General features: G+C 42.3%; 1 protein-coding gene across 1 annotated transcript in view; it reads right to left on the reverse strand.

The window, feature by feature from the left end:
* Positions 1-25,240, reverse strand: part of UBE4B (ubiquitination factor E4B) — a 174,417-nt gene that overhangs the window by 97,345 nt on the left and 51,832 nt on the right. Inside the window, exon 3 of the mRNA XM_027770642.1 lies at positions 21,976-22,162. Coding sequence (XP_027626443.1) covers positions 21,976-22,162 — 187 coding nt within the window. The remainder of the gene's footprint in view (positions 1-21,975; positions 22,163-25,240) is intronic.

The raw sequence follows: 25,240 nt of genomic DNA on the forward strand, positions 1-25,240 counted from the left end.
ATTTTTTATGGCTGAGTAGTATTCCATAGAGTATATATACCACACTTTTCCAATCCATTCATCAGTTTGTGGACACTTAGGTTGGTTCCAGGTCTTAGCAATTGTGAATAATGCTGCAATAAACATTGATGTGCAAGCATTTTTCTGACTGAGCGTTCTCCTGTCTTTCGGGTAAATACCCAGAAGTGGGACTGCTGGGCCAAATGGTAGTTCTATTTGTAGATCTTTGAGGAACCTCCATATTGTTCTCCACAGTGGTCGAACTAGTTTACATTCCCACCAACAGTGTAGGACACCCGGCATGATTTTTAAGATGATCTGAACCCTCAGTCAGAGGGTTCATGCTGCCTCTAGCACTGCAATTCAGCTTACTATCGACTATACCACCAGGCCACAATTTATTTTGTATACCAATGTTCCTTAATCTCTAAACAGCACAAGACTCCACTACTTTTTTTTTTTTTTTTAAAGATTTTTGCCATAGGGCGCGTTCAGCTGCTGGAGAGAGAAGAGGGGAAATCATCTCCCTCTCCGAAGGGGATAGCCATGCTGCAATCTCTTCTTCTTGGGATTTTGGGCATACATGCACATGTGCCTACATGTCAGGTCCAGGACTCGAACTGCAAAGACAGCCATGTGGAATCCAATACTTGAACCACCATGTCACTTGCTGGCCTCTCCCTTAAACTTAAACAAACTAATGGTCTTGGGGCCAGCAGGTAGCATGGTGATTAAGGCGCCAGACTCCCACCATGGCCACCTGCAGTTTAAGTCCCAGACTTGGCAGCTTGCTTTTTCACTTTCTCTATCTCTGTCTCTCTCTGTCTTTCTCTGGTGAATGCATGGGCTCCATAGCAAATTAAAATAACAATTATTATTATTATTATTATTATTATTAATTAATTAAATAATAATGTTTTTAAAAACTGATGACCTCCGACTTGACTTAGAAGTCAATGTAGGGGGGCTGGATGTGGTGGTTGAGGACACTGGACTCCTGCACGGCTGACCCTGGTTCAGGTCCTGGACCTGGTGGCTTGCTTTCTCACTTTCCCTCTCTTTCTCTGATCAAAACTGGAAAATAATAACAATAATAATAAATTAAGTTAATAAAATAATTCTTGGGGGAAAAAAATAAGTCAATGTGGGGCCAGCAGGTGGCACGGTGGCTCAATGCACTAGATTCCCACATGACTGACTGCAGCTCATATCCTGGACCTGGCAGCTTGCTTTCTCACTTTCCCATTCTCTCTCTGTCTCTCTCCGGTCAAATTAAAAAAATAATAACAAATGGAACTAACTAACTAAATAAATATTAATTTTTAAAAATCTATGTAAATTAGAGACAGCAGATGACACGGTGGTTGGTTAAGTCACTGGACTCCCACATGGCCAACCCCGGTTTCAGTTCTAAATCTGGCAATTTGCTTTCTCTTTTCCCCTCTCTCTGTCTTTCTCAGTGAGCACATGTGCCCGATAACAAATTTTAAAAATAAAAATAATAATGGGACCAGCAGTTAGCATAATGGCTATGTCGCTTATTTATATAGTTCTTGCCAATGAACTTAAGCCACATGGTTAACATTCATGAAAAAACAGAAAGTATTCTTGGATTTCACTTGGCCAATACCAAATCTCACCCCCCAACACTATTTATAATAACATATTCTACCCCACGGGGTAGACTGACATGTTCTGTCAGCAGCTAATTTCCCAGTGAAAACATTTTGTTCTTATGAATAAACAAAATAAAATGACATTTTAAACCTGTAAAGAAAAATAATAGTACCTAAAATAATAAAAGAAGAAAATTAACCGCCCAAATTTAAAAATAGCTTCCCTCTTCATATTTATCAGACATTTATCAGTATTGCTTTCCTCAGTGTCAAAAGTGGGAGTCACACAAAGAATCGTACATCTAGAGTCAAAAGATCAGGACTGCTTTGAGAAGTGGCTGACCCTCGTGCAGAGGCACAGAAAATCCAACATGAGCCTGGAAAATCTCATCATGCCAAAGAGACAGTGCTAAAAAATACAAAAGGCAAGCCATGTCAAGAGACAGATGATCCGACCAGAAAGAGCTCCATGGCCAAAGCAGGATGAATTCATGTAAAATAAACAATGTCTATTTGGATTATAAGCCAAAGAATGAAGTAAATATACATGAGTTCATATAATATAAATGAGCAATTAAATAAATGACAGGGAAGAAAAGATCAATCTTCCTCACAGAAGAATTCCAAATAATATAAGGAGATGAAACTTTAATTCCCACCTATGAGTGTGGGCTGGACTTAGGAACTTGGAATCAAAGAACTGAGTATGAAAGGGAATGGAGGAAGTCTGGCAAACACCACCTTAACCATCTGATGACAGTTAACATCGCCAGAGACGGTGTCCCCTGTGTGCCGTGTGGGAAGGGCACCTCACCAAAACCCATAACCCCAGTCTAAACATCAGAAAAGAGCACCCGACAGGGCCAGCCAATGGCATCGTGGTTAAGGTGCCTGGATCCCACATGGTCAACTGCATGGCTGATTTCCAGACTGGCGGCTTCAAAATCCAGGCACGTGTGCCTGCAAGCATGTCCTAAATCTCAAGAGGAGAGTGGAGGAGAAGAGACTGCAGCCCCTGGGGAGTGGGGAGTAGACAGGCGAATTTCTCACTTTCTCTCTCTCTTTCTCTCTCATGAGTATGCATGCCCCACAGCAAAATTTAAATTTAAAAAAAAAAGAAAAGAAAAACACCAGACAAAAACCAAAGGGACACTTTACAAAATACTGACTAGAACTCTTCAAAACTGTTTAGATAAGGGGACCAGCAGTTGGCGTATTGGCTATGTCGCTGGACTCCCACGTGGTCGACCGCGGTTCGCGTCCCGGACCCGGTGGCTTAAAACTCACGCTGGGCATGTGTGCATGTGTGCCCAAGATCCCGAGAGGAGAATGGAGGAGAAGGGATTGCGGCGTGGCCATCCCCCCTGGGGGCTGATTTCTCGCTTTCTGTCTCTATGTCTCTCTCTCTCTGTCTGTCTGGTGAGCGCACGCACCCTATAGCGAAAACCTCTCCAAAAAAAAAAAAAGAAACTGTTTAGATAATAAAAAGCAAAGAAAGACTGAGATCCTGTCACAGACCAAAGGAGACTAAGGATACTCAGGTTTAGTCAATAGTAATATGCTAAGACTACTTTATTAGTTTTGACAAACATATCAATTATTAACGTTAAAAGAAACTGGATTAAGGACACGAAAATTCCCTGTACCAGCTCTGGAATTTTTCTTTCTTTCTCTCTGTTTTGTTTTTCTCTTTGATTTTTGCCATAGAGCATGTATGCTTGGCAGAGACAGAGAGAGAGGAAAAGTGAGAAATCACCCCCAGGGGAGGATTGCCACACTGCAATCTCTTCTCCATTCTCCTCGGATTCTGAGCATACATGCACACAACCCAGTGTGTTTTTCAAGTTGCCAGGTTTGGGACTCAAACCATGTACTCAGCCACATAAGATCCAGTGTCTTAACCACCGCAGCATCCACTGGTCCCTCTTTGTAACTTTTCTATAACTCAAAAATTATTCCGAACTAAACATTTGTTTTAGAAAAAGACCAAGACTGAATGCCTAATTACGGCAGGGTCCAGTCACAAGTCATGTGACCATCAGCAAGAGACTTTACTTAATATTTTGACCTGTAAACAAATAGTATTGGTATCCATGTAGCCTACCTCACAGCTCTGTTGTGAAGATACAGTGAAACAACAAATGTGAAAGTGCTTATGAACGCTACTGATAAGCCTGCATGCATCAGACAAAAAACAGAACGAGAAGCCAGGCAAATCCCTGAGTGTAAAGAACAGATTGCCTGTGTTAGTTACTTCAATACTTGATCTGGTCTATTTCATCTTCAGCACATCTGGGTACTACATAAGATACAGGAGGCACCAGCAGCTAGCGTACTGGTTACAGTGCTGGACTCCCACATGGACCGGCCATGGTTTGAGTCTCAGACCCAGTGGCTTGAAATCACACCAGGTGCATGTGTTAACGCCCAAAATTCCAAGAGGGGAATGGAGGAAAAGAGAATGCCATGTGGCCATCCCCCCTGGGGGGTGATTTCTCTTTCCAGCCTCTGGGAAATAAAAAAGAGAGACAGGAAAAATGTATTCTACCCTCAACTGATCAAGTATGAAGTTCAAATAGCCACACAAAGTATAATTTGTGCTGATCCATGGGTGCTTCTACATTCAACAATACTTGTTTTAAAAATTCATAATGATGGGGACCAGCAGATTGGCATAATGATTACGTCACTGGACTCCCACATGGCTAGGCTGACCACAGTATGAGTCCAATACCCAGCGGCTTGAAATTCATGCTGGGCACATGAGCATACGTGTGCCCAAGATTCCAAGAGGAAAATGGAGAAGGATTGTGTCATGCCCATGCCCCCAGGAAGTGATTTCTCCCTTTTTGTCTCTGTTTCTCCAGCAAGTGCACACACCCTATGGCAAAAATCTTTCTCAAAACAACAACAAGGAAATAATAATGAACAAACAAACATAAATTATAGTCTACTGAACTCTTCCCTAAAAAGGATACATGTATGTAAGTAGATTTTGATTTCCCTAAAAACAGTAACTATCTCATTTATCTCTATTATCTAGGGCCAGATCTCCTAACTCCCTCAGCCCTAAAAAATAACGAGTATACTTCACAGAAGGTATTTAATGATTATTCATTGAATACAAAGGGATTTGGGTATACTTTGTAAATGTATGGTTGCAGCATCAAATGGATGCTCAGTGATCTAGCTTTTTTTTAGTTTATTTCTTCTGAGAGAGCAAGAGAGAGAGAGAGAGAGAGATCAAGAAAAAGGCACCCCCAACAGGGTCCTCATGCTGCAATCCACCCCAAGCCAGGATCACCACACGTGTGTGCGTGCGTGGTATGTACAGGGAGAACTCAGGGCATGCACCTGGGACCTTCTCATGTGGCCTCAGCACCACAAAACACTGAGTTACTACTGTCCCATCACAGTTGGTCTGTATTGTCATTTTTTTTTTTTTTTAAGAGAGAGAGATTTTCACTATAGGGCATGTGTGCTTGCTAGAGAGACAGTGACAGACAGACAGACAGAAAGTGAGATGTCATCCTACAGAGAAGATGGTCATACCACAATCCCTTCTCCTCCATTCTCCTCTCAGAATTTTGGGTAAGCATGCACAAGCCCAGTGTGAGTTTAAGCCACCCAGTCCAGGACTTGAACCACCGTCGACTACATGGGAGTCCAGTGACATAATCATTACACCATTTGTTGGTCCCATGTATTCAGTTATTTTTTCAAAACCATGATGCAGGGCCGGCAGGTGGCATGGTGGTGAAGTGTGCTGGCTTCCACAAGGTCGACTGCAGTTCAAGTCCCAGACATGGTGGCTTGCTTTTTCACCACCCCTCTCCCCAACTCTGTCCCTCTCTAGTCAAATTAAAATAAATAAATAAAGTTAAATTTAAAAATTAAAAAAAAACAATGAAGTATAATTTATAGTAATTCCAAGTACTCTATTACACAGCTCACTTGGAAAATATGCACAAATTTTAGCAATGAAAGAAAGTGAATCAGACAACACTGGTTGACACTTTCCAACACTTCACAAAGCTTTTCGCTGAGGTCTGTATTTCTCTCATCTTCCATTTCCAAGAAGCTTTGATAGAATTGTCCATAATTAAGAGGCCTGGGTATCTTGAGGCAATCATTATTTTCTGTCTTTCTTTGGGGTCACAAAATCTAGTGTCACTTCGAGATGTGAAGAAGACCAAGGAAGACAAAGGAACGAGGATGGATAAAGTAACAGGAAAGAATGTGGCTCAAGAGTTCAGGTCAAGTGACTAATCTGCCAAATCTGATGAATGTCCACTTGCTGAAGGCTGTTTCGGGCTCAAGCCTAAGGTTCTTAAAGTCTGAATGCCAAAGATTCAAAACTTCAATGTTTTCCTAAATTCACTTTCCTTAGACTGCAGTTGGGACATTGGGGAGAGATGGCGAGAAAAACTCCCAACATCGTCCCAAATCAACACAGCCAGTTACCTCCTGGTGCCTACTTTGAGCTCAACATATAAAAGAGAAATATAAGGGCCTTTAGTCAGGGTTCCGATCTAGTTCAAAAATAAGAAAAATGCAAACACTAACAATGGTTTGTGGGGTACAATCTCTATGGCTTACAGGCCTTCTAAAGTGAGTACAATGACTGGGATAGGAACAGAGAACATGATTCAAACCTAGAACACTGAATTACATGAAGAGGGTAGAGCCCGAGTAGATAGTACATCGAAAGCCCTTGGTCTAGACTATGGCTGAAAATAAAGAGGCATGGGTAGCTCTGAGCAGCCAAGTGACCTGTCTTCTCTCTCCCACTGAGCTGTAAGATGAGAATGGGGCAGGAACTACACTCTCCAGAGAAGGAGCTGTATCCTCACTGTTCCTGGAAGCACGATGGGAAGGGAGGAGAACAGTACAGTGGCACAGGTCATAAGCCCTGTGAAGCAGTGCTAGCAGGCACCGGTAAAGCCGGGAGGACAGGACCAGCCTTGTGGCATGAGCAGTAGCCTATGAACTGAAGTACTGGAAGCCACATGGCCAACATGTTCAGATCTCCAGTCAACCTCAAACATGCTGGGCATGTACACCCAAGATCCTGACAAGCTGAAGGGCTGTGAGAAGACACCATAAAGAGACCTTTCTGTCCCATGCACTCGCTCATGAAGTAAATTAAATCAACTTTAAACAAACAAAAAAAAAAGGTGGCGCATGGCGTGGGGGCAGGAACAGGGCAACATAAATTGGGGAGAAGGAAGTGAGAAGGAGCAGATCAACCTCAAGTCAAAACAGAAAGCTGATTCCCGGCACTGCATGCATCTCACTAACAACACAAAGGCACTTTTTCTACATTCACAAGAAGATGACCCAAGGAATAATGCTGTACGATGAAGCCAGGATTAGTCAGTCAGTCTGGTGGCCCAAAGGCCAATCCAGCAAGATGAAACAATCAGGATGGCACAGGACACACTGGTTACAACTCAGAGATCTAAACACAAGCTAAAAGCAAAGGATTTAATCAATGACGAGGAGCCTTCCAATCCCAACACCCTCTTAGGGGTTCCACTGCAGTCCTCAGGCTTTGGGGCTTCTGTCGGCATCTCTGTCCCTAGCCAGCTTCTCAACTACCCTCAAGCCTTCCTCTCCCAAGCAACAGGTCAAGTAGAAGAAGGAAAAAAATAGAACCTTAATATAACAACCAATGATAATGAGGCCAGCAGGTGGCATGGTGGTTGAGGTGCTGGACTCCCACATAGCTTACTATGGTTCAAGTCCCAGACCTGACATTTTTCTCTTTCTTTCTCTCTCTCAAAAGTGTCCATGCCTTGTAACCAATTTAATAATAATAACAATAATAATAATAATAATAATAATAATAATAACAACAACAACAACAGATAAAATAAAATAATTATTTTTTAAAAAGGAAATAAAATAAGTAAGCTAAATGAATAAATAAAACTAAATAAAATAATTCCTTTTAAAACATCTTTAATAATAATCATAATAAATAAAATGAAATAATTATTTTTTAAATAGTAATAGAACAAAATGCTATAATTTTGTATTCCTGACAGCATCCCTCACACTAAAGACAATTTACTACAAAAGAATGGGTTTGATTTTGTCACAATTCCTACAAATGTACTACTAAGCAATAATTGCACTCATGAAAGACTCGATATTGGCGAGGGAAACTGAAGATGACCACCCCATTCTCATCTTGCATCGACCATCTCCAGGCCCATTCCTGTCCCACTACCTTTGTATCTCTGTTTTTCTTGTATCTGGGAAGATCGCTCACAGACATCACTTAGTTTGCTCCCTCATGCCATTCAAGCCTCTACTAAAAATGTAGCCTTTCTAATGAGGCCTACAGTTGGCTCTCTTGTTTAAAATAGTTATGTGTACTTCTCCAACATACTTACTCCAACAGCCTGCTCTTATTTTATTTTAAGAGAGATTTTTGCTATAGGTCACCTGTATTTGTCGGAAACACAGCAAGACAGAAAGCGAGAAATCACCACCCTGGGGATGGCCACACTTCAATCCCTTCTTCTCCATTTTCCTCTTGGGATTTGGGGTATGCATGCGCATGCCTCACATGAGTTTTAAGCTGCTGGGTCTGGAACTTGAACTGCAGTTGACTATGTGGGAGTCCAGCAACGTAACCATTCTGCCATCTGCTGGTCCCCATCCTGCTCTATTTTTATCCACAACAGTTTTCACCACCTGACAAATTTTATTGTTTTGTTTTGTTTTTTTTTTTAATTTATTTATTTCCCCCTTTTTTAAAGAGGCTTTTGCCTTCGGGCATGTGTGCTAGCAGTAGAGAGAGAGAGAGATAGTGAGAAGAAAAGTGAGAAATCACCCTGGGGGATGGCCATGCTGCAATCCCTTCTCTTCCACTCTCCTCCTGGGATTTAGGCATGCACAGACACATGCCCAGTATGAGTTTCAAGCCACTGGGACCGGGACTCGAACATGTGGTTGGCCATGTGGAAGTCCAGCAACATAACCATTATGCCATCTGCCGGTCCCCATGCTGCTCTATTTTTACCCGCATCATTTTTCACCAACTGACAAATTTAATAGGCTTTTTAAAAAGCATCTTTTCTCACTAACCTATAAGCACCATATCCTAGAATGGCACCTTATACACAGGAAGATTTAAGTAAATACGTATTAGACAATGTCTACATAAAGTTCACAACAGTCAGGAAATCACTGGTAATAACCAACATAAATTAAAATATAAGAACAGATAAAAAACCATGAGCGAGGGTCTTCAAAAAGGTTGTGGAAAATACATACTATGAGGAACCATAGTGGGATAGTGGGGTACTGGTAATGCAACTAGACCCACATGGGAAAGCATCTGGTTTGTGTGCAGGACCTCCCCAAGCATGCACAGCGTATTCATGCACAAGCCCATGGCCCAGTTCGACTGGGATTGAGGGTGGATCATGGCATGAAGACTCTCCTGGGAGTACCTGTCCCTCTCTCATGCACAAGGAAGAAATAAATACTAAACTTTTAAAAACAACAACAAAAAGAAAATATGTATTATGAATTATCTATCCATGAATTTCAAAAAACTTTGTACCAAAATAAACTTATATTTTAACTCCATTTTTCACAAACTTAAAAAGTTTACTTATTTTCCTCCATGAGAGACAGAGAATAGAAAGAGAGAGATAGGCATGCCCAAGAGGATGCTCACGCCATAACCCATGCCCAGTCTCAGCTGGTCTGAATCACCGCCACACATGTATTTACTTTGTGAGCTCAGAAAGATCCTGGGACACAAACTTAGGACTTTTCCTATGTGGATCAGTTGCATTAACTCTGTACCACTGCCTAGCCCGCATATTTCCTTAAACTTTTTGAAGTCTCTCTATGTCAAATAGATTCATAGGAATGAGAATACCAAGTGAACAGGGATACAGAAGGAGGTTACTTATTTTCCAAAGTAATAATCCTGTTTTTTAAAAAGGCAAATTTTCTTTTGAAATATACGATCCTTATGGGCCACACAGTAGCATGGCGGTTAAGGTGGTTGGATCCTACACAGCTGACTTCGCAGTTTGAGTCCCAGACCTGGTAGCTTGAAAAATACATCAGGCTCATGTGTGTGTGTGTGTGTGTGTGTGTGTGTGTGTGTGTGCACGCGCGTGCGCGTGCGTGCGTACCCAAGTGCATGCCCAAAATCCCAAGAGGAAAACAAAAGTGGCTTCTTCTTTTTTTTTTAAGAGAAATGTTTGCTATAGGGCACATCCGTTCACTGGAGAGACCAAGAGAGACAGAAAATGAGAAAGCATCCCCCTAGGGAGATGGCCACACCACAATTCCTTCTCCTCCATTCTCCTCTTGGGATTTTGGGAACATGCACATACGCACCCAAGCATGAGTTTTAAGCTGCCACATATAGGATTCAAACCACTATCAACTATGTGGGAGTCCAGAAGGATGTAACCATTATGCCATCTGCTGGTCCCAAGGCATGGCTTCTTAACCACCCTCAAATGCTCTTCCTCTCACCTCACATTGAGGGGTGCTTTCTCACTTTTCTTCTCTCTCTGTCTCTCCAATGAGCACATGTGCCTCACAGCAAAAAATTTAAAAAGAAATATACAATGCTCATTATTTATTACGGCCACTAGTCTATACAATAAATTACAATTGCTTTTTCCTTTTATCTAACTGGATTTTATAGTCCTCTTTTCTTTATTTTGCCAGAAGTGTGTGCTCACCAGAGGTCGGGGAGTGAGAAAGCACTCCCCACGGGAGATGGTCACGCCCCAATACCTTCTCTCCCATTTCTCCCTCCTTTCAGGATTTTAAGTAAGCAAGCACATGCACCGGGCATGTTTTTCAAGCTGCTGGGTCCAGGACTCAAAATGCACAGCTGGCCATTTGGGATCCAGCTACTTTAACCACCTGCCACAGGCTGGCCCTATACTCTGTTTAATTTTAATTTTTCAAGTTATGTTTTTCATCTATGAGAAACAGAAACAGCCAGTCATCCCCAACAGAGCCCCCATGCCACCATCCACCCCCAGCTTCAGCCAGCTTGGATCACAGGTCCACAAGTGTTCGCCCAGTGTGCACAGGCAAGTCCTGGGATGTGAACCCAGGACCTTCCTAGGTGGTAGTGCAGCTGTGGTACCACTGTGCATCGTCTGGCAGGAATTTTGTACTCTCTGGTCAACATCTCCCTTTTACCATCCTCCCCCCTCCCCCAACCTCTGATACTCAACATTCTGCTCTCTACTTCAGTGACTTTGACTTCTACGTACTCCACGTATAAGTGATACTGAGTATTTCTCTCTCTGTGCCTGGCTTATTTCACTTAGCAGAATGTCTTCCAGGTTCACACAAGTTACTGTGAATGGCAGAATTTCCTTCTTTCTGAAGGTCAAATAGTATTTAAATGTGAATATATACCACATTTTAAAAAATTATTATTTCTGGGACCAGCAGATGGCACAATGGTTACATCACTGGACTCCCATGTAGTTGACTGCAGTTCAAGTCCCAGACCCAGTGGCTTAAAACTCATGCCGGGGGACCAGCAGTTAGCGTAATGGTTATGTCGCTGGACTCCCACGTAGTTGACTGTGGTTCGTGTCCCGGACCCAGTGGCTTAAATCTCATGCCGGGCGCATGTGCATGCCCAAGATCCCGAGAGGAGAATGGAGGAGAAGAGATTGCAGCATGGCCATCCCCTCTGGGGGGTGATTTCTCGCTTTCTATCTCTCTGTCTCTCTCTGTCTGGAGAGCACACACGCCCTAAAGCAAAACCCTCCCCCCCCCAAAAAAAAAAATCCTCATGCCAGGTGTATATGTATGTGTGCCCAAGAGCCCAAGAGGAAAATGGAGGAGAAAGGATTGCAGCGTAGACATCCCCCCCTCCTGAGGGGTGATTTCTTGCTTTCTGTCTGTCTCTTTCTGTCTCTCTAGCAAGTGCACATGTCCTACTCTGAAGAAAAAAAAGATTATTTCTTCCATGAATGAGACAGAGAGCAGCACATCAGGGTCTTGATGACACAAACTACCCCCGGTTTCAGCCAGCTGCAGATAAGGGTATGCATGTGCCCAGTGTCCACAGGGAGGTCTCCAGACTTGAGGCTAGAACCTCACATGTGGGTCAGTCTCTTGGAGGACAGCATTTACTGCTGTGTCACTTCCCAGTCCCTACACTTTCTCTTTTTTTTTTTTTTGGGGGGGGAAGAGGTTTTTGCTACAGGGCACGTGCACTCGCCAGAAAGACAGAGAAACAGAAAGCGAGAAATCACCCCCCAGGGAGGATGGCCACACCACAATCCCTTCTCCTCTCGGGATCTTGGGCGCACACGCGCCTGGCATGAGTTTAAGCCACCGGGTCCGAGACTCGAACTGCGGTCGACTACATGGGAGTTCAGCAACATAGCCATTACGCTAACTGCTGGTCCCCTTACACTTTTTCTTTATCCTCTCTGACACGGACACCTAGTTGCTTTCATATCTTAGCCACTGTGCAGAGGCTGCAGCCAACACGGGAGTGCAGCCTTCTCTCAGCATACTAACCTTCACTCCTTTGGGTATACTCAGAGGTGAGACTGCTGGGTCACGTGATAATTCTATTTTTAGTTTTCTGAGGAATCCCACAATATTTTCCATAATGGGTGAAGCTCTGACTTTAGTCAGCTTCTTAAGTACCCTAAAATGTTCTTCTCCCAAATTGTCGACCAAGGAGAAGAAGAAAAAAACAAATTTTAACACAGAAATCAGGACCAAAGGTTCTAAATGTATTGTCATCCGTAAGAGTGGAAACTTACATTCTCAACAAGGCAGAATTTTCTATCAGATAAATACCTATGTAAAAGTGCTTAAAGAAGTCAGCAACACCTAGCCAGGAGCTTGAGGAAATGCCTATTTGCAGCTGTCTTCTGTCAAGTACCAGCATCTGGACCTCTTCACAGGTCTGTCCCCTGCATCTCAACAGTGAACTCCTCAGGCCCTGAGACTTACCCCCTCTGTATCTCTAGCTCCTGATACAGAAGGGATCTAGTAAGAATTCAAATGCAGGAATGGAAGCAGATGAAGACCATATAAGCAAACACAGTGTTAAAGAAAACTTTAAGCTAAATTAACATTAAGTATATTAAATACTACCAGTCAGATGGTGGAAATGGATTCTGTGTTTCTGATTCAGATCCAAGAATTAGACCAGAGGCTGAAGGTATCACTTGGCTTCTTACTAGTTCCAAACAGGCTCCTTTGTTCATCTCTCTTCCCAGAACAAAGGTGTTTTGTTTTGTTTTGTTTTTTGGAGAAGTTTTTGCTATAGGGAGTGTGCACTCACCAGAAAGACACAGAGAGTGAGAGAGACAGAAAGCAAGAAATCACCACCCGGGGGGATGGCCACGCCGCAATCCCTTCTCCTCCATTCTCTTCTCGGGATCTTGGACACACACGCACACGCGCCCGGCGTGAGTTTAAGCCATCCAGTCCAGGACTCGAACCGCAGTCAACTACGTGAGAGTCCAGCGACATAGCCATTACACTAACTGCTAGTCCCCAAGCAAAATAATTCTTCAAAAAATTTTTAAAATAATCTTACTAGCTGCTAGATCATTTATTTAAAGCATTAATAAAGATGCATATAGATAATTATATGGCAATCTTTAAAAATATTTTGATAACTACTTCTACATAATTGGATTCCTTTGTATTTATTATATGCATTTAAAAATACATGTTGGGGCTAGACCTGCATCACAGTGGTTAAACACTGTGAATAGAAAGCCAGATCCACAGGACTAACCGGGGTCCAAATTCCAGCCCTGGAGGCTTAAAAAACATGTCAGGAACATGTGCATGTGTGCCCCAAGTCCTGATGGAATGGAGAAATAAAGGAAAAGGATTACAGCATGACTACACCCCACTGGGGGGTGTTTGCTCTCTCTTCCTCTTCCTCTCTCTCTCTCTCTGTTAGAGAGAGAAGACAAAATGAACCATGAAACAACAATTAAAACTCCAGTTCTAGGGATCAGCAGATGGTGTGGTGGTTAAGGTGCTAAGTTCCTACATAGCCCACGACAGTTCGATTCCTGGAACTGGAGTATTGAAAATCATGCCGGGTGGGAACCAGCAGTTAGCGTAATGGCTATGTCGCTGGACTCCCACGTAGTCGACGTCGGTTCGCATCCCGGACCCGGTGGCTTAAAACTCACGCCAGGCGCATGTGCATGCGTGCCCAAGATCCCAAGCGGAGAATGGAGGAGAAGGGATTGTGGCGTGGCCATCCCCTCTAGGGGGTGATTTCTCGCTTTCTGTCTCTCTGTCTCTCTGTCTGGCGAGCGCACACGCCCTATAGCGAAAAACCTCTCCAAAAAAAAAAAAAAATCATGCTGGGGGTATGTGCATGCATGCTCAAAATCCCAGGGGAAGAATGGAAAAGAAGGGAGTGCAGCATTCCCATCCCCCTGAGGGGTGATTTCTCACTTTCTCTCTCTCCATCTCTCTTCAGCAAGCACATGCTTGGCAAAAAACTAAAATAATAATAACAGTAATTTTTTTAAAAACTCCAGTTGTAGAGGGTATAAAGGCAATAGACCTAATAATCCTGACAAGATCAAACTGACTGATAGGACTGTTGAGGGAATCTTGGGGAAGAATGACCACATCTTTAGAGAAGTTACAATAGCCAGGAAGGGCAAGGCTTTGGATACCGTATGGTCTCTGACTTCAGATGGTTCAGTTTAGAAATTTTTTACTTCAGGGACCAGCAGTTAGCGTAATGGCAATGTCGCTGAACTCCCATGTAGTCGACCATGGTTCAAGTCCTGGACCCGGTGGCTTAAACTCACACCAGGCACGTGAGCATGCGTGCGTGCCCAGGATCCCGAGAGGAGAATGGAGAAGGGACTGCAGCGTGGCCATCCCCCCTGGGGGGTGATTTCTCAGTTTCTGTCTCTCTGTCTCTCTCTGTCTTTCTGGTGAGTGCACGCGCCCTATAGCAAAAACCTCTCCAAAAAAAAAAAAAAGGAAATTTTTTACTTCACAATGGTGCCAAAGTCCTAGCCAACACTGCATTATAAAATAACATCTGTGCTCTCAGCACATTTAAGGTAGGCTAGGCTAAATTAGAATGTTCACGTTAAGTGCATTAGCTGCACTTTCAACCCACAATATTTTCATTTTACAGTGAGTTTATCAGAACATAACACTATTGTATTTGAAGAACATTTGTATATTCAGATTTCTGATGGGAAATATCAAAGAGAACAGAGGAAAAATAAGCAAATTCCAAAATAAGAGTGTAAAATAATATCTCCAATAGGGTTAAGAAACTCTGAAGATGAGACAATTACAAAACGATCTGAAGGTGAGGTAAAGAACCAAGAAAACTACTTTGCCCTCCAAGGAATTTAGTAAGTCCTTTAAAAAGGAAACAAGGGTCGGGAACCAGCAGTTAGCGTAATGGCTATGTCGCTGGACTCCCACGTAGTCGACCGCGGTTCGTGTCCCGGACCCGGTGGCTTAAAACTCACGCCGGGCGCGTGTGCGTGCGTGCCCAAGATCCCGAGAGGAGAATGGAGGAGAAGGGATTGCGGCGTGACCATCCCCCCTGGGGGGTGATTTCTCGCTTTCTGTCTCTATGTCTCTCTCTGTCTGGTGAGCGCACGCGCCCTACAGTGAAAATCTCTCAAAAAAAAAAAAAAAAAGGAAACAAGGGTCAGTTGTTGGCACAGAAGTTAAGGCAGCTGGATCCCACATGGCCAACTGCAGTCTGAGCCGCGGACCTGGTGACTTGAGAAACACACTGGGCGTGTGTGCATATGTGTTCAAAATCCCAAGAGGTGAATAGAAGGGAAGGATTATGGCATGGCCCTCTTCCCTAGAAGGTGATTTCCACTCCCTCCTCCTCTCTCTCTCTCTCTCTCTCTCTCTCTCTTTCTCTCTCTCCAGCAAGTGTATGTGCCCTACAGCAAAACTTAAAAACAAAAAAAAAAGAAACAAAATAATACTTTCTCTCCTTCTGGACTGCATGTAAACTATTCAAAGAAAGAAGCTCTTACCTATCTTTACATCCCCACGATCCAGCCCTGTGTTTGGCCTACAATAAACCCTATATTTTAAATGTAAAAATATCATTACAATGATGATTATAAAGAAGTCGCATTCATCTGATCCAAAGAGATCATCTGTAAAGAAAAGTATTACTTACATATACATTTTTTAAAGAGGTTTTTGCCTTAGGGCATGTGTGCTTGCCAGAGAGAAAGACAGACACAGTGAGAGAGAAAATGAGAAATCACCCTCCCCCAGGAGGGATGGCTATGCCACAACCCCCTCTTTTCCAAGGTTTTTGCCATAGGGTGTGTGTACACACTAGAGACAGACAGACAGATAACAGAGAGAGGGAAAGTGAGAAACCAACCTCCCCCCAAGAGAGGATGACCACTCCGTAATCCCTTCTCCATCCTCCTCTAGGAGTTTGGGCTTCAAGTCACTGGGACTGGGTCTCGAACCATAGTCAGACATGTAGGAGGCTAAGCACCTTAACCACCACGCCTACCTACTGGCCCCTGAAATATATATATATTTTAAATTTGTACTTTAATTCCATTTTTCCACTTTTTTTTTAAGTTTTTACTACAGGACGCACGTGCTTGCTAGACAGAGAAAGAAGAAAAGTGAGAAATCATCTCCCCGAGGAAGGATGGCCGCTGTAATCCCTTTTCCTCCAGTCTTCTCTCAGGAATTTGGGCATGCACGCACATACACCCAACATGACTTTCAAGCCACTGCTCAGTCAACCATGTGGTATCCAGAAAGGACTGAGGTGTGGCCATCCGCCCCCCAGGAGATGACGTCTCACTTTCTCTGTCTCTCTCTAACGAGCACATGCACCTTATCGCAACAATCTAAAAAATAAATAAATAAATAAAGGAAAAATAAGTTGCTATTTACTGAAAGGGTGTCCTGGGAGAAGATAACGTGTGAGGAAATATCAAAGCTTGATATTCCATGTCACCTGCTGGTCCCATCTGAAATATTTTGCAACATATACTTTTTTTATTTTAGAAAAAAGAGGATAGCAGATGGAGTGGTGGTTAAGGCATTAAACTCCCACATGGCTGACCACAACTCAATCTGACCCAGCTGTTTGAAAATCACACCAACTATGTGTGCGTATGTGCCCAAAATCCCAAGAGGAGAATGGAGGAAAAGGGACTGTGGTGTGGCCACCTTCCTAGGGGGTCATTTCTCACTTTTCCTCTCTGTCTCTCTCTCTGGCGAGCACACATACCCTATGACAAAAACAAACAAACAAACAAAAATGTTTCAGAGGGAAATTAATAGGCTAAGAGATTTTTAAAATTCTGTTTGGAACACCAAGAAAACCAAAGAGACAGACCTGACAGTCATGATGAACAGAAAAGCCAAGGGGACTCAAAGGCAGGAGCGTTCTAGGCCAGGAACAGCAAATGTAAAGGCCCCAAATGAGGGTCATGCCCAGAATGTCCCAGGAACAGCAAAGAAGCCAACATGCCTGGAGATAAGGGAGCAAGGAGAGCTGTGAGGGGAGAGGCCAGACACATAGCCCTGCACCACCAGGGGGGGGGGGGGGCTCCGACCTCTCTGATCAAGCACAGTGCCACCATGGGGCTTTGTACAAGCAGCTAACGTTGGACTTTCGCTTTCTGGTTCTTTTTAACTTGTTCATTTAGCAAATCACAAAAGTTTGTTTGATTCAACCCAGCAAAGCATGGCTAATAATACCTACCTGTCTATGATTACGAATAATGGTGATTAGGTAAAAAATAGAACCAGGACTTCATAGTAGAGAGGCTAACTGCCAAACATGAATCATTGGGGAGTTGCCCAAGTCTGTGAGGTTGTGATAACACGTTAATGAGGCTGCTGACGTTAGCGGGCTCCTCTAGCTTGACCCGGCAGAGATAAAGAAGTGTGACCTCATGGCCTGCAAAGTCAAAATATTTATAATCTGGCCCTTTAAAAGAAGAGTTTACCAATCCCTCATCTAAAATACAAAATAAAGAGAAGAAATAATGTTTTAGGCTTAAGCAAGTAGAAAAAAATAAGTTGCGGACCAGTGGGGGGCATGATGGTTAAGGTGTTGGATTCCGCGTGGCCAACTCCATGGTTCGAGACCCTGGACCCAGTGGCTTGAAAAACATACCAGGCATGTGTGCGTGCATGCCCAAAATCCCAAGAGGAGAATGGAAAAGAAGGGACTGAGGTGTGGCCGTCCCTCCAAGAGATAATTTCTCACTTTTTCTATCTCTGTCTCTCTCTAATGAGCACATGCACCCTATGGCAAAAATCTAAAAGAAAAAAATAGTTGTTATTTACTGAAATGGTGTCCTGGGAAAAAATAAGACATGAGGAAATATCGAAGCTTGATTTCGAACATGTCAACTTGAAATGCTTATTAGTCTCGTTAAGTAGGTCACTGAAAGTATGAGTCTGAAGTTCAAGGAGTAGGTCTGAGCTGGAGATACAAATTTCAGAATCATCAGATTAGAGACATAATTAAAGCCAGAAAACCAGATGAAATCAATAAGAGGATAAACACAGAGAGAGAGGACAACAGAGAGGACAAGAGGTTAAATACTGAGCCCAGACATCCGAACAGCAAGCAGTCAGGAAAATAAAAATGAAGCACGCAAACGACCAAGAAGGAACAGACAGGATGAAAACCAGGAGAGCAAGCTGTTCTAGAAGTAAAAAGAAAAGAGCGCTTGGAGGAGAAGACAGTGAAAGTTATGTCAAATGAGGCTGATAGGTCAGACCAGATGGTGACTCAGAGCAGACCACGAGAAGCATCATCCAGCTGGAGTTGACTCAGCAGAGGCTGCAAGGACAGGAGAAGGAGACAGAGAAGGCAGGCACCGCATTCCAGAAGTTCTGGTGTAAACTGGTGCAGAGACGTGGGGTGGAAGCTGCCAGGGGACATAAGATCAAGAGTTCCATTTTTAAAATTCCCATGATGGGAGAAGAAACGGAATGTACATAGTCTGTGCTAAAAAATCCACGTGAGATGAAAAGTCTAATAAAGAGGGTGAGGGAAGGAAAGTGCTGGGGGGGGGGGTGGCTATGAGCAGGTGAGAGGAAATGGGGACTAGGGTTCAGGCTTCAACAGGAGCAGAGACAGTTCGTGCATGACGACCTCAGCACACGTTCCGGTAGGTACTGGATGTGATGGCAGGAGCTTCAGGGGTTCCCTTTGGCCTGTGTTTGTTTTCTCAATGAACAAGGAGCCAGACCATTAGCTGAGAGCGAGTGCAGGGAGAACGAGATGTCACACCCTGGAGGACAGGCATGAAACAGATGAGCAGAACTGGGAAATCTGGTATCGTTGCCTGCCAGTCCTAAGGGTCCACTTGAATTTGTGACCATCAATTTGAAATGAGACAGTGTGGTTCTGGGTTTTTTCCTACCCTTATTCTAGTACATGAGTCTGAAAGTAGCTTGAAAATGTAACCATGATTTAACCAAGCAAGTAAGACAAAGTGAGAGACCAGCTGTCTTCCGGACAAATTCCAACATCCTGGGTATGGCCTGACCATGGTGTGACAGACAACAGAAGTGTTGTTAGCACCTTTCCAAGAAAGAGATGTACAGAGGAGACATCTCAGGCAATGGTATATTTTAATACTGATGTTTTGGCCTGAACACTCTCTTTTATATGAACAGAATTATGGACACTCATAGATGCATGGGGAGGAGTCTACACTACGTCTAATGGAAATTACAGTAACAGAAACTGCAAATCATTTTTAAAAAATGTATTAGCCAGGGGTATGTGTACTTGCTAGAGAGAGAGAAAGAAAGATGAAAGCAAAGTAAGAAAGCAGCCATAGAAAATGGTCATATCGCAATCCTTTCTCCGTGTCTCCCTCCTTTTTGGATTTTGGGCACACATGCACACATATGTGGCATGTTTATAAAGCCTCTGGGTCCAGCACTCAAACTACACAGCTGGCCATGTGGGATTCAGCTGCCTTAGTCATCATGTCATGGATTGGTTATACCGATATTTTTAATTGACAAATAATCCTGGATCAAGAAGACAGATTATTTCGGGAACCAGCAGTTAGCGTAATGGCTATGTCGCTGGACTCCCACGTAGTCAACCGTGGTTTGCGTCCCGGACCCAGTGGCTTAAAACTCACACCAGGCACGTGTGAGTGTGTGCCCAAGATCCCGAGAGGAGAAGGGATTGCGGTGTGACCATCCCCTCTGGGGGGTGATTTCTTGCTTTCTATCTCTCTGTCTCTCTCTGTCTGTCTGGCGAGCGCACGTGCCCTATAGCAAAAACCTCTCCAAAAAAAAAAAAGAAGACAAATTATTTCAAAGGCTATAGAGAGTAATATTAATTAACTGTAGAATGGAGGCCAGCTTGGTGGTTAAGGCACTGGACTCACACATGGTTGACCAGGGTTCGAGTCCTGGACCTGGTGGCTTGCTCTCTCATTCTCTCTCTCTCTCTTTTTCTGGTCCAATTAAATAATAATAATAAATAAAATAATTAACTGGGGACCAGCAGTTAGTGTAATGGCTACGTTGCTGGACTCCCATGTAGTTGACCGCAGTTCGAGTCCTACACCCGTTGGCTTAAAACTCACGCCAGGCATGTGTGCGTGCATGCCCAAGATCCCAAGAGGAGAATGGAGGAGAAGGGATTGTGGCATGGCCATTCCCCCTGGGGGGTGATTTCTCGCTTTCTGTTTCTCTGTCTCTTTCTATCTGTCTGACGAGCACACGCGCACTATAGAAAAAAACCTCTAAAAAAAAAATCAAATTATTGAATATGATGATCAATTCAGGTCTCTTAGCACTTAACTTTCTCATAACTAGTCTCAAGAAATCATTAAATAAATAACTGTAAAAATTATTATAATGACAATAATATTGTGTTTGTTTAAAAAAAAGTGCATTTATTTATTTTTTAAAGAATTATTTTGTTTTTTATTTATTCATTCATTTATTTCATTTTTTTATTTTGACCAGAGAGGGACAGAGCAAGAGAGGAGAAGAGAGTGGGAAAGTGAGAGAGCAAGCCTCCAGATCCAGGACTTGAACCGTGGTCGGCCATGTGGGAGGCCAGCGCCTTTAACCACCATGCCACTTGCCGGCCCCAAAAGATATACTATCATTTAGAAAAAAGGTAAGTCTTAAGGCCAGCAGGTGGCTTGGTGGCTAAGGTACTAGATTCCCACATGGCCGACTGTGATTAGAGTCCTGGACCTGGCAGCTTGCTTTCTTACTTTCTCTCTCTAGCAAATTTTCATTTTTTATTTTATTTATTTTTAAGAGCAATTTTTATTATACAGTGTGTACGCTCACCAGAGAGACAGACAGACAGAAAGCAAGAAATCACCCCCTAGGGTGGATGGTCACACCACAACCCCATCTTCTCCATTCCCCTCTTGGGATTTTGGGCATGCAAACATTAACAGCTATTTATCTATGTAAAGGTTTCTTTCTTTTCTTTTTTTTTCAAGAGGTTTTAAAATTTAGAGAAAAAGTTCTGACCACTATGGAAAGAAAGCTTAGAAATTCATAATTAGAGGTCTACCATTTGACTACTATTTCAATCTTCCATTTTCAGAAAAGCATCAACCAGATTCATAAAATCAACAGAACCAAATTCAGTCTTTTTTTCTTTTTTTAAAGAATTATTTATTTAGGGGCTGGCAGGAGGCATGGTGGCTAAGAGCACTGGAATCCTACATGGCCAACCAGGGTTCGAGTCCTGGACCTGGCAGCTTGCTTTCTCACTTTCTCTCTCTCTCTGTCTCTCTCTCTCTCACTTGGTCCCTCTCTGGTCAAATTTAAATAAATAAATAAGTTAAATAAAACTTTTAAAAACCAATTATTTTTTTTTTAATTCAAGCATATATATTCTCTCTCTCTCTTTATATATGTGTATATATATGTGTGTGTGTGTGTGTGTGTGTGTATATATATATAGAGAGAGAGAGCCTTGTGGGAGTCCAGCACCTTAATCACCAAGCCACCTGTCAGCCCCCCAAATTCAGTCTTAATTACTGTCATCAGAAATAAAACCTGAGCCTATTTGAAAAAAATGTAAAAGTTATGGAAAGGAAAACAATTCATTTCAACAAATTATTACCTAAACAAAAAAACAGTAACAAAACATACTGCAATGATCATAATCACTAAACTACAGCTTGAGGATTTTAAAAAGTTGATGTCCTCTTCATTTTAATCTGTTGTGGAAACATCACAACCATCAGCTTAATAGAAAGCTAAGTGAACCCCACAAATGTGTACAATCAGTACATGTCAATTTAAAAAAAAAAGAATAATATTAATGTATCCCAGTTATGAAGTTAAGGCTTACCTGATGCACCTATTGGGGAGGTAGCTGGGGTCATATTGTGGACATTGAGACCAAGACTCTGGGAGGGGCCTGGGGCTGAAGCTGCTATAGGAGGCCCTGGAGGGTTCTCCCTCTGGGGAGAGGTAAGTGGGGTAGTCGGCTGGGAGGTCTGTCCACCAGCTAGTCGGGCAAGGCGCCTCCGTCGAATCTGCAACATGAGGGGGGGAAAAGGACATCTATAACTAGGCAGCAGAAACACAATTCTGACCAAGAACAATGACATTAACATTGTTACGACCAATGTTAATAGCCATATCAGTGCTGAACAAAAATATATGCCTTGAGAAAACACTACTCATTTGAGTGAATCACTTGCACACCAATATTCTTACAAGCCACCACCTCATTTTTTAAAAACCATATCCTAACTGTCTGACCATCTTTAACTGTCGCACCATTGTTTTACTCATTTTTTCCAGAAAGAGAGACAGAGAGAGAAACAGGCACCCCAGCAGGGTCTTCACATCATCCTACACCTCCATTCTCAGCCAGCCCAGATCACAGGCACCTGCACACACACACAGCACATTCAGGGATGTCCCAGGATGTGAACCCAGGACTTTTCCATGTGGTCCAACAGTGCCACTATCCAGACCCTGCATTACTACACTTTTAAACACACTAAAGCTTGTTGTTATTTTAATAAAATGACATAACTTGATTGTTTTAAATAGGTCACTAAAACAATGAGAGAACAAAACAAAAGTTGCACTAAGACACAAATTTTGGGCACTTGAGCTGTGAATAATCCCTTTCAGGGGTTAAGACAACCAAAGAATTTCTACTCAGACTTCGCCCTCCAGACCCCAAAATCCACCAAACTGATAGAAGGAGTAAAGCGCAGGCACTTTGAGAAGTCATCTGCATTTGAGCTGTGAGCAATTCCTTTCAGGGGCTAAGACTACCGAAGAGTTTCTTTTCGGACTTCACCTTCCAGACCCCAAGATCCACCAGACTGGGAGAAAAATGGAACTGCGGAGAGATTGTAGATCACCTCCTCCTGCACGTCTCCAAACACTCAGATTAACAACCTCAATAAATTAGGGAGATAAGTATAATTATTCATCAGATGACCAGAAACCACTATAGAGGCAGGAGAGATTGTAGATCACCTCCTCCTGCACGTCTCCAAACACTCAGATTAACAACCTCAATAAATTAGGGAGATAAGTATAATTATTCATCAGATGACCAGAAACCACTATAGAGGCACAAGAAATACGATAAACAAGAAAACATTTCTTCTCCAAGAAAAGAGAACAACTCCTCATGCATAGGCAGTACAATGGAACTCAGGGAAATGTCAGATAAAGAAAATAGAGTATTTGTAGTGACAAAGCTAATAGAGATGCAAGAGAAGAGAGACAATGAACTCCAGAAGATGCAGGAGAAAAGAGTCAATGAGTTCCAGGAGATGAGGGAGTTTTTGCACAAGTTGTAAGAGAATCAAAAAAAAAAGAATCAAACGGAACTGTCAGAGGTGAAGGCTGTAATACAGGAAATCAAAACCGCCCTTGAAAGTTTTAAAAGCAGATTAGATCATGCAGAAGATTGAATCTCAGATGTAGAAGACAGAACCTCTCTCCTAGAAAAATTCACCAAGAAGACTAAGAAAATAACCTAACAAGATAAAAATAATATACGAGAAACATTAGATACCATTAAACGTCCAAATATCCACATAATTGGTATCTGGAAGGTGAAGAAACTAATCAGGGCATTGATAATCTACTCATGAAATCCTAGAAGAAAATTTTCCTAACCTAGAGAGGCATTCAAATATCTAGACCCAAGAAATATGAATGATCCCACATAGAATCAGCCCAAGAAGATCTTCTCTAAGGCACATCACAGCCAGATTGACCAAAACCACAGACAAGGACAAGATTCTAAAATTTGCAAGAGAGAAACGTCAAGTTACTTACCAAGGATATCCCATCAGGCTAACAGTGGACCTCCCATCAGAAACAATGTGAGCAAGGAAAGAATGGGAAAATTTGAAGTGTTGAGTGAAAAACAATTTCAACCAAGAATTCTATACTGGCAAGATTATCTTTCATATGAGAAGACAAAAACATTATTGGATAAACAAAACCTGAAAGAATTGACCAACACCAGTCCAGCTCTCCAAGAAGTTCAAGAGGGAGTACTATACCAGGAAAACTGAAGACAGACACAAAGAAATAAGAGTCCAAAAAACAACCAAGAAAATGGCCAATTTAATGGTAGCGACAAGTTCGGAACTGAATGTTAACTTCCAGAAATTTAAATGGAAAGACTGAACCACAACAGAAGAGAGATTAATTAATTACATGAGACTAAACTGGCGAAATAGAATATACGACTTTTGACTAAAACATGACTGATTTTCTTCTATGCTTTGTTTTCCAGATTTAAGAGTTTTCTGGTCTTCTCTTGAGCTGCTGATAGATTCATCTACCTACTATTTTAATAGAATCCTAACCCTTTTCCTTGCTTTAAGTCTTAAGCGAATTTCTCTTAACATTTTATGATTTTGATTTATTTAAGCTAAAACTGCTTTTTTTGAAATAAAAAAAAAAAACATATTTCATGACCACAGTATGCTATACAGCCTCAGCTAGGTGTTACTTTATAGTACGTTCATCTACTCACTGAGTTTTATGCCTAAAGTCAGACATGTGCTCACAGATATGTACATATAAGCTGAATTTACTATTGAAAGTATTTAATTAAGATTTTTTTGTACATAAATAAAATGTGGGTGGGGGAAGGGGCATGAAAAGCAACTATAGATATCAGAGACACTGTGGGAGGAGGATGAGAAATGGCAAAGGGTGGGAAGCAGAATCAAGGGGGGAAATGCAAAATATATAAGAAACAAGAAAGGAAAAATTATTTGTTGATGACAACATGTATAATAATAATATTGATTAAGCCAATATACAGTGATTCTGAATGGAAATTTTGCCATTACTTTCAAGAATAAAATTATTATTTTTACTAGATTGTAATAAAAAATAATCTAGCATTTCTTCCTTCCAATACTCCAGAATTATCAAGTGATCACAAACACATACCACAGGACCCAGAGGACCACAGAAATGGTTCCCACATTTTCAGTCACTCATTCGCATCCAGTCAATAAGCTCTCACTGACCACCTGCTGACCCAGGCAGGAAAGACACACAACAGTGATGAGAAAGCTGCTAGCTCTAAGAGGTGTCAGAGAAACAAGTCCTCCAGC

The sequence above is a fragment of the Tupaia chinensis genome, unplaced genomic scaffold (genome assembly GCF_000334495.1).
Source record: "Tupaia chinensis unplaced genomic scaffold, TupChi_1.0 Scaffold000146_1, whole genome shotgun sequence".
Classification (NCBI taxonomy): Eukaryota; Metazoa; Chordata; class Mammalia; order Scandentia; family Tupaiidae; genus Tupaia; species Tupaia belangeri.